This window comes from Terrapene carolina, unplaced genomic scaffold (genome assembly GCF_002925995.2).
Source record: "Terrapene carolina triunguis isolate 2854851 unplaced genomic scaffold, T_m_triunguis-2.0 Scaffold17, whole genome shotgun sequence".
Classification (NCBI taxonomy): domain Eukaryota; kingdom Metazoa; phylum Chordata; order Testudines; family Emydidae; genus Terrapene; species Terrapene triunguis.
In genome coordinates this window covers 4,781,555-4,800,576 of record NW_020664368.1, presented here as the reverse complement: position 1 = coordinate 4,800,576, position 19,022 = coordinate 4,781,555, and the positions used below count along the sequence as shown (strand labels likewise).

The following is a 19,022-nucleotide window of genomic DNA, read 5'->3' as shown; positions in this document are numbered from 1 at the left end:
AAAATTCAACGCAACTTTTCCTTTTCTTCGTTTTAGGCTATTAGTACCGTTAAACCCACCCAAATAAATACATTTCTTTTAAGTACTTACACCTTTCAATATTTGCAGCCTGCTGTTATATCTGTGTCCCAGTTGTCTTTGCGTATATATGTATATTTTTTTATTTTCCATCATCTCAGCTCCTCCTAGTGATAAATTTTGTTCCCTAAACTCCCTCAAATGTGACAGCATCTTCCATGTAACTTGGTGTGCAGTCCTAAATGCATTATTCCTGTCTCCGTCACAGCAAAGGTTTACAGAGAGATCTGTTGTCTTCCCAGCTCCATGGCATGATGCATTTGTATTTGAAGCACAAAATCACACCTGTCTTTTATAGTAATCTCTCATTATAAATTTGTTTATTTCCTGTCCATGGTTGCCACTCTAGGTCTCTCTTCTTACTGGTTCTCAGGTTTCTTCTTTTCACTGATTGTGATTTTCATTGTCCTAGAACAGTGGTCTTCAACCTGTGGTCCATGGACCCCTGGAAGTTGCAGACTATGTTGAGCGAAAAGTTATCGTTACCACAGCATGGTGGTGGTTCTTTGAGTACTTGCACATGTCCATTCCAATGTAGGAGTGGGTGGGTGGGTGTGTGTGTGTGCGTGTGTGTGTGTGCGTGTGTGTGTGTGCGTGCGTGTGTGTGTGTGTGTGTGTGTGTGTGCGCGTGCGCGCCCTGAGCACAATTACTGGAAAATTTTCCCTTGGTGGGATCTGATGGGTTGGCTCTGGCACCCTCTGGGGCTGCACATCCGTAGCGCCAGTATAAAGGGCGCTGCTGACCCCATGCCCCCTCAGTTCCTTCTTGCCGCCCATGACGGTCGCTGGAAATAGTCTATGCTGGCTCTTGCAAGTCTTCCTCTGTGGACTTTTTCTCTGTATTTCTGTACATAATTCTTGTTCATAGTTGGTTAAGTTTCTTTTAGAGTTAGTTTTCCTCCATTATCAGCAGCGTTTTCTCCACTCTGGTACCAAGGCCTGCCTCGGTTACCGGGCTTTAAGCCATATGCCTCCTGCAGAACGGCTATACCTCTGAATGACCCGCAGTCCGGTTGCCTTAAGTGCTTAGTGAAAACTCATGTTTGGAAGCGCTGCAAGATTTGCAGGGACTTCAAACCCCGTACTAAAAAGGATCAGGATGCTAGGCTGAAGTCCATTTTGATGGAAGCAGCACTCAGACCTCCCTCGGACCTGGGCCATTCAGACTCCGCACTGAGCACCTCGGTGTCGGTGAGGCGCATGCCTGCCACTGTCTGGGAATCTTGGCACTGTTCACCATCTCCAGTGCCAAGGAAAAAACAAAGACGATGCCTGCCAAGTGAGGATGTTCCCCAACCCTGAAGATGGCCAGGCATGGAGACTAGAGCAAAGTGCAACCCACGTTGGGCCACTCCGGGCTCCAGCAGCTCAGCTGGCACAGTTAACTCCAGCCCCTTTGCAGGCACTGTTGAGCCCAGCACTGGACGATCCATCTGTACCAGAGGGGCAGCATGGTACAGGCACTTTGGCGGTGCCACCCATGCCAGAGGCTTTTGCTGAGGCTAGAGACTTACTCTCACTATTGGTGCTGATGTCACTGGTAGTACAACAGTCAGCGGTGTCTGTACCAGGGTGCAGAAGAGACTGCGGCTATTGTTTGCAGCTTGATACCGAGGCCCTCGGTACCCTCTAAAGGGAAACTGGCCATGATGGCCCCGTCCTGATCTTCTCCATGCTGGCACTGGTGGGAACCGCTCCTTCATGGTCTCCAGACAGAGACTCCTCCTCCTCAGAGTCAGAGGTGGGGTCGTATGTCTCCTGCTCCAGGAGGCAGCCCCGGTATGCAGGTCGTCAGTACCTGGCGACGGGCCAGGACATGCTGTCGACTGCTTGGCCTTCTAGCCAGTAGCAGGTGCAGTGGCCCTTCTGGAACTCATGGGCATTTTCCCCAATGCAGGGTCCTTGGTCAGGCGCTTCTATTTGTTGGCCTCTGAGGGAAGAGTGCTGCCGCTTGTTTAATCAGAGTCCAATCCAGGGGTTCCTGAGGCTGGTGCTGAGTACCAGGAGCCAATGCCACAGGACCTGGCCTGTGCTGAAGGCTAGGATCAGTGCCTCCTGCTAGTTCAGGCCGCTTCCTCATCTTCTTCCCCTGATGAGGCTGTGGCAGGAGCAGACTTTATCCCCCTCCCGCAGCAACTGAGGCCCATCAGGAGAGTCACAAAAGAGTGGCTCAAAACCTGGGCATTCAGGCGGAGGAGGTTAAGCAGTCCTCTTACTCTTTGGTGGACATCTTGACTGCGGCCGTCCTGTCAAGAATGCTCCTTCCTCTCAACAAGGCCATCATGGACCCAATAAAGGCCCTGTGGCAGACCCCGGCATGCCTGCCTCCCATGGCCAAGAAGGCCGAGAAGAAGTATTTTGTCCCAGCTCAGGGATATGAATTTTTGTATACCCATTTCCCCCCCCCCCTCTTCACTCCCCGGGATGCTTGGTGGTCTCTGCTGCCAGAGAGCGAGAGCAGCAGGGGCTATAAGGAGGGACCCCCAAAGCAAAGGAGTAGACCTGTTTGGGAGGAAGGTCTACTCGACGGGGGGTTTGCAGCTCAGGATCACTAACCAGCAAGAGTTCCTGAGAAGATTTGACTTTAACACATGGGACTCTGTGTTTAAAGTTTAAAGATTCATTGCCCAAAGAAGCCAGAAGGGAGTTCTCTTTGGTTGAGGAGGGGAAATTGATAGCAAGGACTTCCTTGCAAACCATCCTGGATGCTGTGAATTTGGCTGCCTGGTCCATGGCCTATGCAGAGGTCATGCATAGGAGTTCTTGGCTCCGATCCTTGGGCCTCCCACATGAGGTTCAGGAGAGCCTCCAGGACCATCCCTTTGAGGGCACTTAGCTCTTCTCAGAGCAGACAGACTCCAAGCTCGATGGCCTCAAGGATTCCAGGGCTACTCTGAAGTCCCTGGGCTTATACACCTTGGTGACTTCGAGAAAGCATTATAAGCCCCAGCAATCCTCCTGATCCTTCCTTAGTCCTGCCGAGCTGGTGGATCAGAGGAAGAGGAGTAAGGGCTTCAGGTATAGGCCTTCACCCATGTCGTCCTCAACGTCAATGCCTGTTCCTCCCACACATTTGGGATACTCTAAGCAGGCATTTTGATGGGGTGCTCAAGGATGCCTTACCCATGTTAGAAACCTCGGATCCAGCTTACCCTTTGTTTTGCAGACCACTTGTCCCACTTCCTCTGGGCATGGTCCCATATTGGACCGTTGGGTTCCGAGCATGGTGGAAGTGAGCGATACCATCCAGTTCAATTCTTACACCCCCATCCTCCCTGGTCCCTCTTCAGGGACCCCTCTGACGAGCAACTTCTGGCCCAGGAGGTACAGTCACTCCTATGGGTGTGAGCCGTGGAAAAGGATCCACGGAATCTAAGGGGTTGGGGTTCTGTTCCCATTATTTCCTAATCCCAAAAGCCAAGGGAGGTCTCAGACATATCTTCAAGCTGTGCCAACTTAAGTTACCTCAAGAAGCTGAAGTTCTGCATGGTCTCCTGGGCTTCCATCATCCCCTCCCTGGGTCCAGGGGACACGTATGCCCCCCTCGATTTGAGAGACGCCTATTTTCACATCTTGATTTTTCAGGGACACAGAAGGTTCCTCAGATTGTCATGGATCACATGCAATACCAATTCGCCGTTCTCCCCTTTGGCCTGTCGGCTGCCCCATGAGTATTTACAAAGTGCATGGCGGTTGTAGTGGCCTTCTTGAGGAGGCAAGGGGCTGGTCAGAGAACAGACCAGGGCTCAAGTTGAGTCCAGCATACAACTCATCCAGTCGACCTTCCGGGACATGGGTTTACTTATAAATATGCAGAAATCTACCCCTTACTCTGGTACCGAGGATAGAATTTATCCGGGGCGGTGCTCGACTCTGTCCAAGCCAGAGCCTTTCTCCCAGAAGGGCGCTCTCAAGTAATTATGGTGCTCATAGTCTACTTCAAGGATCACCTGATGACGACGGCTTGGAGTTGCCTGAGACTCTTGAGTCATACGGCTGCATGCACTTATTTAGTGCAGTACCCGAGGCTACACTTTAGAACACTCCAGGCGTCACTGGTTTCAGTGTAGCTACCTGCAGTTAGGATGGAAGAATCCCATTCACTGTTACAGACTAGGGACCGAATGGCTAGGAAGCAGTTCTGCAGAAAAGGACCTAAGGGTTACAGTGGACGAGAAGCTGGATATGAGTCAACAGTGTGCCCTTGTTGCCAAGAAGGCCAACGGCATTTTGGGCTGTATAAGTAGGGGCATTGCCAGCAGATCGAGGGACGTGATCATTCCCCTCTATTCGACATTGGTGAGGCCTCATCTGGAGTAGTGTGTCCAGTTTTGGGCCCCACACTACAAGAAGGATGTGGAAAAATTGGAAAGAGTCCAGTGGAGAGCAACAAAAATGATTAGGGGGCTGGAGCACATGACTTATGAGGAGAGGCTGAGGGAACTGGGATTGTTTAGTCTGCAGAAGAGAAGAATGAGGGGGGATTTGATAGCTGCTTTCAAGTACCTGAAAGGGGGTTCCAAAGGGGATGGATCTAGACTGTTCTCAGTGGTACCTGATGACAGAACAAGGAGTAATGGTCTCAAGTTGCAGTGGGGGAGGTTTAGGTTGGATATTAGGAAAAACTTTTTCACTAGGAGGGTGATGAAGCACTGGAATGGATTACCTAGGGAGGTAGTGGAATCTCCTTCCTTAGAGGTTTTTAAGCTCAGGCTTGACAAAGCCCTGGCTGGGATGATTTAGTTGGGAATTGGTCCTGCTTTGAGCGGGGGGTTGGACTAGATGACCTCCTGAGGTCCCTTTCAACCCTGCTATTCTATGATTCATGGTCCTGCCCATAGCTGTCCCCAGTCTTAGATGCATCAGCAGTAGGCTGGGGAGCTCACTTGGGTCCTCTCAGAACTCAAGGCCTTTGGTCCCCGGAAGAGCTGTCTCTACACATCACTGTTAAGGAGCTCAGGACAGTCCGCCTGGCTTTTGTCAGGCATTTCAGCCTCATGTTACAGGCACAAATGTATCTGTTCTAACATACAACACGACAGCCATGTTCTATATCCCTGTTCTATATCATGATATAGAGCAGGGAGGCAGTTCAGTTGTGGGATCTTTGCTTAGCCCACTTGATTCACCTAGAGGCCTCCTACATACCAGAAGCACAAAAGGAGTTAGCAGATCACCTCAGCAGATCCTTCTCAGATTTGCATGAATGGTCCCTTCACCTAGATGTCATGAAGCTTGTTTTCCAGCAGTCTGGGACTCCCCAAATCAATTTGTGACAAGACACAACAGGAAGTGTCACCAGTTCTGCTTTCTGGGTCATAGCTTCGGGTCACACTCAGATGCTTTTGTTCTTCCATGGATGGGTCACTCTCCTATTCTGCTTGTGTACAAGGTCCTGCTGAAGATCAAGCTGGACTGAGCGTGGGTCATTCTGATAGCTCTGGCTTGGCCCCAACAGCATTGGTTCGCCACTTTGCTGGACCTCTCAGTAATGTTACCAGTCCCACTGATCTCTGAGGACCATAGTCATTGTCTGCTCCACTTGAACCGTGGATCCCTCTACCTGATGGCCCAGAAGCTTCATGGCTAAACCTTGCAGAACTAGCCTGCTTGGAGCAGGTCCATGAGATTCTATTAGGAAGCAGAAAGCCCTCTGCCAGGGCCACTTAACTGGCAAAATGGAAGCGGTTCTCTAGCTCATCTTCTCAGAAGTGTTTCATCTACGCGATTGTCACTGCCGTTCATTCTAGAGTATTTACAACACTTAAAATAGCAAGGTTTAACCGTGTCGTCCATTAGAGTCCACCTGGCAGCGGTCTCTACTTTTCACCCTTGGGTGAATGGCCAATCCATTTTTTCAAGCAATATTGCTAACCGTTTCCTTAAGGGCCTTGAGAAGTTGTTCCCCCAGGTACAACAGCGGGTCCCGCTCTGGGATCTTGACCTGGTTTTATCTAAGCTTATGAGCCCCTCATTTGAGCTGCTGGCATCTTGCTTGCTGCTATAACTCTCCTGGAAGGTGACCGCCTTAGTGGCCGTTACTTCGACCAGAAGGGTTTCGGAAATCTGTACCCGCACTTCGGAGCCACCATACATGGTATTCTTTAAGAATAAGGTGCAGTTGCGTTCTCACCCAACTTTCCTTCCAAAGGTGGTCTCCCAATTTCATAGCAATCAAGCTATCTTCCTTCTAGTTTTCTGTCCGAAACCACATGCTAACGGAGAAGAGCAGATCATCCGCTCATTGGATGCTAGTTGTGCACTGCCTTTCGACATAGAAAGGACCAAACAGTTCCGGAAATCTACTGAGCTGTTCTTAGCGGTTGCAGATAGGATGAAAGTCTCCCTATCTCAGCTCAAAGAATTTCATCGTGGATCACGTCATGTATCTGCACGTGTAATGAACTGGTGGGTGTTCCCACCCCCCACTCTTTACTGCTTATTCCACAAGGATGCAAGCATCTTCAGCGGCGTTTCTAGCACAGGTCCCTATTGAGGACCTTTGCAGAGCAGTGACTTGGTTGTCAGTGCACACATTTGCTTTTCATTACGCCATCACTCAGCAGGCTAGGGATGATACCCGATTTGGTCGAGCTGTGTTGCCGTCAGCATGTCAATGAACTCCAAGCCCGCCACCTGTACAGCTGCATGGGAGTCGCCTAAATTGGAATGGACATGTGCAAGCACTCCAAAGAAGGAAAAACAGTTACTTACCTTCTGTAATTGTTCTTTGAGATGTGTTGCACATGTCCATTCCAAGACCGGCCTTCCTACCTTCTTTCTGGCCAACTCTGGTAAAAGGGGAACTGAGGGGATTGGGGTCGGTGGGGTCCTTTATACCAGTGCTATGGACACACTGTGCCAGAGATGACCTGACAGATATTACTGAGGGAAAACTTTCTGGCAGCTGTGCTTGGAGTGCACACACACCTACATTGGAATGGATGTGCAACACATCTTGAAGAACAACGATTACAGAAGGTAAGTAACTGGGTTTTTTCCCCCAGCCTGTGGTCCGTGAACCTGAAGGTTCACAGACTGTCTAAGACTTTCAAAGGTCTCTGCACCTCCATTTGAAATTTTTTTAGGTGTCTGCAAATGAAAAAAGGTTGAAAACCAGTATCCTAGAATAGTACAACTGTCTCTGTAGGTCATAAAGGTCTTCCTGCCAGGGTGGATAAAAATCAATGATTTAAAAAAAAAAAAAAAATTTTTTTTTTTAATTTAAATCGCATTTTTTGATAAAATGCTTTCTGAGGAAAAAACTTATCTAAAGGTAGTTTTAATTAAGATAAATTATAGCTCAACGATCTCTCATCATGGAATAGGGATTATAAATTCTAATTCTATAGTATCAGAAAATATATTCATGTAATGTTTAAGGAAAGTTTTGTAAATGAGTTCCAATAGTTCATGGATTAGGGACCCAATCTTATGAGGTTCCAGGGGCTTCTGTATAGATTATTTAGGTTAATCTTTCTATCTATCCAGTGGGGCTCAGTCTAGAAGATACCATCAGAGATGCTTAGTTTTGCAGTTCTCAAACTGTGGATTTGTGTTTTCAGATAACATGCTTGTTAACAGCAAAAATGTTTTTAAATAAATAATATATTAAGGTGAGAAATAACAGACCTCAACCCTATTGTCCCTCTGCAAATTTGTGTACAAAGTCAATCCCTTACCTCTCTCTAAAAATATAAAGTTTCAAAAAGTTCAGTGAATAGAAGATTGTTGGGGGCGGAATAAATTTGGACAAGGAGAAGAAGTCTGGAGATAAATGTGAGAAGGGAGGGACAGGCAGTAGAAACAAAAGTGAAACTGTTTGAGCAGCATATTTTAGAAGTCTTGAGGTCTTTCTGAGGCCTGGTCCACACTAACCCCCCAATTCGAACTAAGGTACGCAAATTCAGCTACGTTAATAATGTAGCTGAATTCGACATACCTTAGTTCGAACTTACCGCGGTTCAGACGCGGTCCACACGCGGCAGGCAGGCTCCCCGTCGACTCCGCGGTACTCCTCTCGCTGAGCTGGAGTACCGCAGTCGACGGCGAGCACTTCGTGGTTTGACTTATCGCGTCCAGACCAGACGCGATAAGTCAAACCTGGAACTTCGATCCCCAGCTGCCGAACTAGCGGCTGGGTGTAGACCAGCCCTTAGTGTAGCCTTCATTGATTTGAGATCTACCATACCATTCTCTCACTAGAAGGGAAAACCTATAAATGCAGCAGGCTGTAAAGGAGACTCAGTTTGGGAATAAGAACCATTCAAGAAATATGTTTGCTGCTGATGTTTTAAAGAAAGTCACACCAGTGAACTGGTGGAAGTCATTTAAGCACTTAGATTCAGAGACTGTTGAAGTGATCTCACTTTTAACAGCAGTAGCTTCTTCTGCTGGTAGAAAGAATATTTTCTTCCTTTGTTCATAATCTGGAAAAGAAAAACAAGCTTTCCTACTTTTTTTCAGGTCCCAAATGATTTCTCCATTTGGAATGAATTAGTCCAAACAGGGAAATGAAGGTGAAGACGGCTGAGTTAGCTGCAGAAGCCAATATTTTAAGTTTCTCATGTTGACCTAGCTGACATAGTTGATTTAATTTTTGTTTGTTTTTTTAAGAAAATTCATTAAGTATTTTAGTTAAAAACAATTTTAACAGAAACAAACCTGATTTTAAAAAATGTGAATGTTTAACTAAATTCAAAAATTCATGTTTGTCTTATTAAAATGTTATGTTTGCTGTTGAAGAAAAATCCAGAATACATAACGTTATTGTTTTAGTTAAATAAAACAATTTAAATGTCTGTCTGGTGATGTTCTCCTAATACAGCCTGGCAAGAAAATCCTCCAAATAGTAATGATTAACCTGTTGAATTGGCGATAGTTCACTTCCCAGTGACTTCATAAATATCTGTTTTAGTTACCGTTTGGCAAATGAAATAACCAAACAATCATTCATTTTCTGATATAGCCATAAAACTAATCTGAAAAGAGTTCAAAATAAATCACTTTAAAAATGTATAGTGTGTACCTTCTAAAAATAAAACCTCCATCTATTTCTTAGTTGTGAAGAATATGTATTAAGGTTATAACAACCAACAAGAATACACTTTTATGTAGAAATCCATGATTAAATCGAGTCTTCCTGACTAGTGATTTAAATCACGTTTTAAATCAAATACACCCTGCTTCCAGCTTCTGATCCCATGCTTTAATTATAAGACCATTCTTCTTGCCCTAATTATCTAGAGCATAAATACATTACTATAACCTCTTGTAAAAATTGCTTCAGGTCACTTAATCTTAACTGCATCAAAGCAAGTCAAATGTCTGTTTGCTTGCAGAAGGACAAATAGAAAATACAAAGCGGCCAGGAATCAAATCACTTCTGTAATGCAGTGCTGAGCACTGTTAAGCCTCCGTCCTGATCTAAACTAGTCTCAGTGCACTGATTAACTTGTTACTGAATTAAATTCAAAGCATCTTGCATCTGTGTCACCTGTGACAATCCAGAGTAATGAGCAGCTATGTCGCCCTTGCCCTGCAGGCTCCGATGCCTCTCAATGCCTTGCTGAAGGAGCTCTTCTCCCCCCCTCCGCCTCCGCTGCTCACAGACAGCCTTCCAGCATGCAAGCCACATGCTGAGTGTGTGCAAGTGCAGCCTGTCAGCCACATGTTACATATTTATTTAGTACATATTTTCTTGATTACATGCTGGCTCCCACCAGCTTTTGTTATACTGCAGGGTGATTCCAGCATACCCGCAGTCTTCGATTTCCACCCCCCCCCAGAAATGTATGTGCTGTACTGCCCAGCCCTCTCCTGGACAATACAAGCTGTAGCCTTGATCACTTTGATCCATCAGCCCTCATATAGATGGCGCCTATCACAACACATCTTCTATTCTTCTCACATCCTGGCCTTCCTTCTCCATGTGTGGCCATGTCTTTATACAATAAAATCTTCCCATCTCTTTGGAGGTCAGCCCTATGGAACTGTCTTGATGATGATGGTTATCAGTCGTAGTATGCCATTTTCTGCCACGCGCCCTGTTGGCTCATCGCACGTTAGCAGAGTCTTCCCTGAGCAGCAGATCGTGCAATAGGCCTGAAGGCTAACTGCCAAGCGCTCAGTATTTGCTGCCAAGCACCCAGAAAATGCCGAGGGCTATTAGTCATGCTGCACCGTCGTCTTAAGATGTAAAAAATAGATTTGTTCTGTATTCATTTCCTTCCCCCCTGCCTCCATCAAATCAATGGCCTGCTAAACCCAGGCTTTTGAGTTAAATCTCTGGGGCGGGTCCATTCTGTGTGACAGTTGTTTGTGTTTCTCCCTGATGCAAAGCCACCTTTCTTGAATTTAATTCCCTGTACGCCATGTCGTCACTCGCCCCTCCCTCCCTTCCTCCTTCCCCTGGTCCGTCAGATACTAGTTTCACGCCTTTTTTCAGACCAGACGCCATAGCTAGCACTGGGATCATGGAGCCCGCTCAGATCACCGCGGCAATTATGAGCACTATGAACACCACGCGCATTGTCCTGGAGTATATGCAGAGCCAGGACTTGCCAAAGCAAAACCAGGACCAGCCGAGGAGGAGGCGATTGCAGCGCGGCGACGAGAGTGGTGAGGAAATGGACGTGGACCTAGACCTCTCACAAGGCACAGGCCCCAGCAATGTGGAAATCATGGTGTTCCTGGGGCAGGTTGATGCCGTGGAATGCTGATTCTGGGCCCGGGAAACAAGCACAGACTGGTGGGACCGCATCGTGTTGCAGGTCTGGGACGATGCCCAGTGGCTGCGAAACTTTCGCATGCGTAAGGGCACTTTCATGGAACTTTGTGACTTGCTTTCCCCTGCCCTGAAGCGCCAGAATACCAGGATGAGAGCAGCCCTCACAGTTGAGAAGCGAGTGGCGATAGCCCTGTGGAAGCTTGCAACGCCAGACAGCTACCGGTCAGTCGGGAATCAATTTGGAGTGGGCAAATCTACTGTGGGGGCTGCTGTGATCCAAGTTGCCAGGGCTATGAGAGACCTGGTGATATCAAGGGTAGTGACTCTGGGAAACGTGCAGGCCATAGTGGATGGCTTTGCTGCAATGGGATTCCCAAACTGTGGTGGGGCGATAGACGGAACCCATATCCCTATCTTGTCACCGGAGCACCAAGCCACCGAGTACATAAACCGCAAGGGGTACTTTTCAATGCTGCTGCAAGCCCTGGTGGATCACAAGGGACGTTTCACCGACATCAACGTGGGCTGGCCGGGAAGGGTACATGATGCTCGCGTCTTCAGGCATTCTGTTCTGTTTCGAAAGCTGGAGGAAGGGACTTTCTTCCCGGACCAGAAAATAACCGTTGGGGATGTTGAAATGCCTATCGTGATCCTTGGGGACCCAGCCTACCCCTTAATGCCATGTCTCATGAAGCCGTACACAGGCAGCCTGGACAGGAGTCAGGACCTGTTCAACTACAGGCTGAGCAAGTGCCGAATGGTGGTGGAATGTGAATTTGGGCGTTTAAAAGTGCGCTGGCGCAGCGTACTGACTCGCTCAGACCTTAGCGAAAAGAATATCCCCATTGTTATTGCTGCTTGCTGTGCGCTCCACAATCTCTGTGAGAGTAAGGGGGAGACATTTATGGCGGGGTGGGAGGTTGAGGCAAATCGCCTGGCCACTGATTACGCGCAGCCAGACATCAGGGCGGTTAGAGGAGCACAGCATGGCGCGGTGCGCATCAGAGAAGCTTTGAAAACGAGTTTTGTGACTGGCCAGGCTACGGTGTGAAACTTCTGTTTGTTTCTCCTTGATGAAATCTCCGCCCCCCCCACCCACCCGGTTAACTCTACTTCCCTGTAAACCAACCACCCCACCCTCCCCTACCCTCCCCCCTTCAAGCACCACTTGCAGAGGCAATAAAGTCATTGTTACTTCACATTCATGCATTCTTTATTAATTCATCACACAACTAGGGGGATAATTGCAAAGGTAGCCTGGGATGGGTGGGGGAGGAGGGAAGGAAAAGGACACACTGCAGTTTAAAACTTTAAAACTTTAGCACTTATTGCTTGGGAAATCATCTAGGGTGGAGTGACCGGAGACCCCCCCACCGTGTTCTTGGGCGTCTGGGTGAGGAGGCAATGGGACTTGAGGAGGAGGGCTGTTGGTTACACAGGGGCTGTAGCGGCGGTCTGTGCTCCTGCTGCCTTTCCTGCAGCTCAACCATACGCTGGAGCATATCAGTTTGATGCTCCAGCAGCCGGAGCATCGACTCTTGCCTTCTGTGTGCAAGCTGACTCCACCTCTCATCTTCAGCCCGCGATTCAGCACGCCACCTCTCCTCTCGCTCATATTGGGCTTTTCTATAATCAGTCATTGACTGCCTCCACTCATTCTGCTGTGCTCTGTCAGCGTGGGAGGCAGTCTGTAGTTCTGTAAACATTTCATCACGCGTCCTTCGCTTTCGGTTTTGAATCTTCACTAGCCTCTGTGACGGAGAAAGATTTGCAGCTGGTGGAGGAGAAGGGAGAGGTGGTTAAAAAAGACACATTTTAGAGAACAATGGGTACACTCTTTCACGTTAAATTTTGCTGTTCACATTACACAGCACATGTGCTTTCGTTACAAGGTCGCATTTATCCTCTTATATTGAGGGCCTGCTGGTTTGGTGTGAGAGATCACTCACGCAGTGCCAGGCCACAGATTTCAGCTTGCAGGCAGCCATGGTAAGACAGTCGTTTGGCTTTAACCTTCTTAACATGTGGGGATGGTTTCAAACAGTACTGCTCTCATTAACCATACCAAGCACCCGTTGGGTTGGCCATTTAAAATGGGTTTGCAATGTAAAAGGAGGGGCTGCGGTTTCAGGGTTAACATGCAGCACAAACCCAACTAATTCCCCTCCCCCACACACCCAATTCTCTGGGATGATCACTTCACCCCTCCCCCCCACCGCGTGGCTAACAGCGGGGAATATTTCTGTTCAGCAGAGCAGGAAGGGGCACCTCTGAATGTCCCCTTAATAAAATTGCCCCATTTCAACCAGGTGACCGTGAATGTTATCACTCTCCTGAGGATAACAAAGAGCGATAAGGAATGGATGTTGTCTGCATGCCAGCAAACACCGGGACCGTACGCTGCCATGCTTTGTTATGCAATGATTCCAGACTACGTGCTACTGGCCTGGCGTGGTAAAGTGTCCTACCATGGCGGACGGGATAAGGCAGCCCTCCCCAGAAACCTTTTGCAAAGGCTTTGGGAGTACATGAAGGAGAGCTTTCTGGAGATGTCCCTGGAGGATTTCCGCTCCATCCCCATACACGTTAACAGACTTTTCCAGTAGCTGTACTGGCCGCGATTGCCAGGGCAAATTAATCATTAATCATTAAACACGCTTGCATTTAAACCATGTGTAATATTTACAAAGGTACACTCACCAGAGGTCCCCTGTGTGCCCCCAGGGTCTTGGGTGAGTTCGGGGGTTACTGGTTCCAGGTCCAGGGTGATAAACATATCCTGGCTGTTGGGGAAACCGGTTTCTCCGCTTCCTTGCTGCTGTGAGCTATTTACATTATCTTCATCCTCCTCTTCCTCGTACCCCGAAACCGCTTCCCTGTGTGTTTCTCCAGTGAGGGACTCATAGCACACGGTTGGGGTAGTGGTGGCTGCACCCCCTAGAATGGCATGCAGCTCCGCGTAGAAGCGGCATGTTTGCGGCTCAGCCCCGGACCTTCCGTTTGCTTCTCTAGCTTTGTGGTAGGTTTGCCTTAGCTCCTTAATTTTAACGCGGCACTGCTGTGCGTCCCTGTTATGGCCTCTGTCCTTCATGGCCTTGGAGACCTTTTCTAATATTTTGCCATTTCGTTTACTGCTTCGGAGTTCGGCCAGCACTGATTCATCTCCCCATATGGCGAGCAGATCCCGTACCTCCCGTTCTGTCCATGCTGGAGCTCTTTTGCGATCCTGGGACTCCATCAGGGTTACCTGTGGTGATGAGCTCTGCGTGGTCACCTGTGCTCTCCACGCTCAGCAAACAGGAAATGAAATTCAAACATTCGCGGGGCTTTTCCTGTCTACCTGGCCAGTGCATCTGAGTTGAGAGTGCTGTCCAGAGCGGTCACAGTGAAGCACTGTGGGATAGCTCCCGGAGGCCAATAACGTCGAATTCCGTCCACACTAACCCAATTCCGACCCCCTAAGGCCGATTTTATCGCTAATCCCCTCGTCGGAGGTGGAGTAAAGAAACCGGTTTAAAGGGCCCTTTAAGTCGAAAGAAAGGGGTTTGTCGTGTGAACGTGTCCAGACTTAATTCGATTTAACGCGGCTAAAGTCGACCTAAACTCGTAGTGTAGACCAGGCCTCAGATGCCCAACTCCCAATGGGGTCCAAACCCCAAATAAATCCGTTTTACCCTGTATAAGGCTTATACAGGGTAAACTCATAAATTGTTTGCCCTCTATAGAGAGAGATTCACAGCTGTTTGGTCCGTCCCCCCCCAAACTCCCCCAGGTATTAATACATACTCTGGGTTAATTAATAAGTAAAAAGTGATTTTATTAGATACAGAAATAGGATTTAAGTGGTTCCAAGTAGTAACAGACAGAACAAAGTGAATTACCAAGCAAAATAAAATAAAACACACAAGTCTAAGCCTAGTACAGTAATAAAACTGAATACAGATAAAATATCACCCTCAGAGATGTTTCAATAAGTTTCTTTCACAGACTGGACACCTTCCTAGTCTCGGCACAATCCTTTCCCCTGGTGCAGCCCTTGTTCCAGCTCAGGTGGTAGCTAGGGCATTTCTCATGATGGCCGCCCCCTTTGTTCTGTTCCACCCTCTTATATATCTTTTGCATAAGGCGGGAATCCTTTGTCCGTCTCTGGGTTCCCACCCCTCCTCCTAAATGGAAAAACACCAGGTTAAAAATGGATTCCAGTTCAGATGACATGATCACATGTCACTGTAAGACTTCATTACCCACTTGCCAGCACACACGTATACAGGAAGACTTACAAGTAAAACAGAGCCATCTACAGTCAATTGTCCTGGTTAATGGGAGCCATCAAGATTCCAAACCACCATTAATGGCCCAGACTGCATAATTACAATAGGCCCTTAGTTATTTCATATTTCTAGTTTCAGGTACAAGAATGATACATTCATGCAAACAGAATGAACACATTCAGTAGATTATCAGCTTTGTAATGATACCTTACAAGAGACCTTTTGCATGAAGCATATTCCAGTTACATTATATTTACACTCATTAGCATATTTTTCTAAAATCCTATAGAGTGCAATGTCACAGTATCTTCTGCATTTTCTAGTAACGGCTAAACCTCTGAGCAAGGGTTTCCCAGAGATCTTGGCCTCCAGCTCTTATTTCGATTCAGTCCATCTGTGGCTTTTTCTTCCTTCATTTGGTGAACTGAATGTCTAACTTCGCTGACAAGGACTGGGAGTGCATGCTCGTTGTCTGAACTGTTCATACTGGGACATTTATCTGAGATGCAAACAGTTTGGTGTAGAAATCTTTGCACACCGCTTCCATCTCTGTTATGTCAATTACCGGTTTTTCCGTCCCTGTTCTTCAGCGCCATTATTGTTGATCTGTACAGTGTCAATTCCCTTTTGCATATTTTGAGGCTTCTGCGATCTTCAGCCGTCTTTAAGAGCCTTTCATTTTGGTACTTCTCAAAGTCCTCCTTTAGTCGTCATCTTATCAACTTGCAGAGGAGGGGAGTACTCAAGTTTGTCACCATCATTTCGCTTCCTATTCCTCCGCTTCTCTAGCAAGTTCTGCGTTTCCTCCGAGATTCTTCCCTTCCTTCTTTTCGGCCTTTCTTTCTCAGCTAATTTCACACATTGCCTCAACTTATCAGTCAAGTTTTTATAATCTTCATCGCAGTTATCTATAAGACTCCAGTCTTCCTTGAAAATGTTCACTTTCAAGATTGCCTCGTCAAATATTTTTGGCTGCTGTCTCTGATTCGCCATCTGTAGCGCTTTCTTCTCCACCCTTTCGTTGAAGTTGAGACATGCTCTGAGCAAGCAACTACCGGAGTGATGTGATGGTACTACTAAGATGTCGTGTACAATGCGCCACTTATTGATCAGAATGTAGTCAATCGCCTTCTTCTTTGCATTGGGCGCAATTCATGTCCACCTCCTCTTGGCTGCCTTCTTAAATCAGGGGTTACCAATTAACATTTCTTTCATCTCCGCCAGATTTGCCAGTTGCTCTCCTCATGGCTTTTGTTCGCCAGTGCCATACCTTCCAATGAACTTTTCACCTTCTTTCCCTCTTGGCGTTGAAATCTCCCATCACGATTGTATATGTGGATTTTTGAGCAAGGGTTTCCTCAAGCTCTTGATAGAATTCTTCCACATCATCTTTGCTTGTGCTTGTGAGAACATGATCTGAATAATCTTGAGGGTGCTGTTCTTGTTCAGTTGGAGGTGTAGCGCACTGATGTGCTATGACTTGAATTTGCAGGAGATGATTTTTTGAACACCATTCCTTATTGATGATGAAGCAGATTCCTCCAATGGTTCTCGCGGCTTTTCCTTTTCCCAACACTTTTGTCTCTCCACTTCACTTCCATCTCCTTTCTTCGGCATATTTCGCAGAGACCAAGGATGTCGCAGGCTGTCCTTGCCTTCTCCTTCATCAGGTGGTTGATCGAATCGTCTCTCGTCAGTGTCCTGCAGTTATAGGTGCACACTGAGAGGGCAGTCCCTTTCTCTGGCCTCTGAGATTAACAGCCTCTCGTCAACTGAACTCCCCACCACTTTCATAGAACGGATCGAGGAGTACACAAGGAGTTGGGTCCCGTTTATTCGTGTTGTTTTTGCCATTTCTTCATCCACCCGCTGGCTATGCAGTCAGTGGTGCATTTACATCCTCAGCTTAGCTAGCACCCAATCTCAAGAAGGAGGACAGCTGTCCTCTCCCTGGGTTGGTAGTCTGACGCCTTAATAGCATGTTTGAACCTACTGAAGAATACACTCTGCTGTCCTCGCTGTCAGACAAGCCAGGGTCACTGCTGCGCCACTTTGAGGCATTGAAGTAGGATTTTGCAGCAGTATACAAGATATATATATATATATATGGTCTGTTTATTTCTGTAATAGAAATAATATACACACAACTTGCCTCCCCAATGGAATTTCCCAGACACTTCAGTTTAAACACACTGGATTAAATAAAACAATAGAACAGCAACCCCCAAAAATAGTGCTCCACAGCAAAGAGACAAACAGGAGAACTTTAAAGGGTAAAAAAACCCAACAGCAAGCACTGGCAGAAGGAGCCTGAAATCAGGTTGATTACTTCCACTGCACTTAAAATGCTCTCTTTAGAGATTTTAAGTGAGTATAAGTAATGGTTACAAGATAAAATGCTACTGATGCCTAACTTAACAAATTATGTTAAATTCAAAGCAAAGTTCTTACCACGTTTCCAGCAATCTTACTGACCGAATTCTTTAGGTCAGGGCCTCTTCTCCAGTCCAACGGTTGCTTCCTTTATTCCTTCAGATGCAGTGAATTGATGGCCAGAGAGAGAGGATGAGGCCTGGGGGTGTTTGTTCCTCCTTTTTATGGTTTCTGTGCCACACCTCCTTTGAAAAACATTTCCAGCTAGGTACCAGGAGACACACAATATTTGGCGATAGGTGTTCCCTGCTGCATTCTTCTCAACAGTTTGAGCTTCCTTTGTTTTCCCTTCTAGCTTAATGACTCTGTTTACTGTTTAAATGCAAATTAAGCAGAATGCACATTCCTTTGTTTAGGACAGACTTGTTTGGCATATGTTAATACAATAGATCCTCAGGGTTACTAACACCAGAGTGATGAACTGACCAGTCAACCACACACCTCATTTGGAACTGGAAGAACGCTTTTTGAAAGAACAATCATAACATTTTGTTCAGAGTTACGAACATTTCAGAGCTATGAACCATCTCCATTCCTGCAGTGTTCATAACTGAGGCTCTGCTGTAACACCATACACTGGAATCTTATAACTTCACGTACAGTGTTGCCACATATATTTTATCAGGACAGTATTGACCAGCAAATTATGAGTTTTTTCAAATGATGCCTTAGAAGGCATACTTTTTATAAAGATGATTACAGTAGTGTGTAGAGTGTGAATACAGAGTATATTCTGTCACAGTCACCATAAATGGTAGGTGTACATTTTGATTTCTCACGTTCACAAGTACAAAATCTTTTCTACAGAGACCTTGGCTATGAAAGGACTGACCTTGAATTGTTTAGGGAAGAAAGAAGAAGCATACGAATTTGTTCGTAAAGGACTTCGTAATGACGTAAAGAGTCATGTCTGTATCCTTTCTAATGGTATAACTTGACCTTTTTTATACTGGTTGTCTTTATTTTGCACAAATAGTTCTTATGTTGGGTATCAGAGGTCCAGTGTGTGGTTGGTTTGGTGGGTGGGTGGGTGGGTTTCCATAAAGTGGTCTTTTGGTACATATCTTCTTGATTTCTTTAAAACAGACCTTATTTTATATTGTGAAAGAAAAGTAGTAAGAAATGTTTCCCCTGTAAAAATTGCAAGGTAACTGCATTATGAAAAGGGAGAGAACTTGATGGCAAAAATTCTGTTTCAGGTAGATGCAGGACACTGCAAAGCCGTCCTACTCTTTGTTTAAAAACAAATAAAAATATCCTTTGCTGAATAAAATAAAAATGAGGGTTTTTTAAAATGTTCCCCCCCCCATTTGGATGCCTTCTCCCACTTTATTGTGGGCATTTCATTGTTAAATGTTTGCTGCAAATTGGAAGTTGTGCATATAAAATCATCAGTGCATTCTTTTAAAGGGTCATTTGCTTGTATGGGACAAGAAATCAGGATTTGGTCAATTTTTCAATGCTACAGCAAAAGTCGACCGTACTATAAAGTAGTGGTGGTTAGAATTTGA

The 19,022-nt window shown here is 46.4% G+C and overlaps 1 protein-coding gene across 1 annotated transcript in view; it reads left to right on the top strand.

Moving 5' to 3' along the window:
- The first annotated feature begins 18,322 nt into the window (after positions 1 to 18,322).
- The window catches only part of LOC113406307 (N-alpha-acetyltransferase 16, NatA auxiliary subunit-like), a 57,621-nt gene continuing 56,921 nt past the window's right edge, over positions 18,323 to 19,022 (top strand). Inside the window, exon 1 of the mRNA XM_026650460.1 lies at positions 18,323 to 18,423. Coding sequence (XP_026506245.1) covers positions 18,330 to 18,423 — 94 coding nt within the window. The 5' untranslated portion in view covers positions 18,323 to 18,329. The remainder of the gene's footprint in view (positions 18,424 to 19,022) is intronic.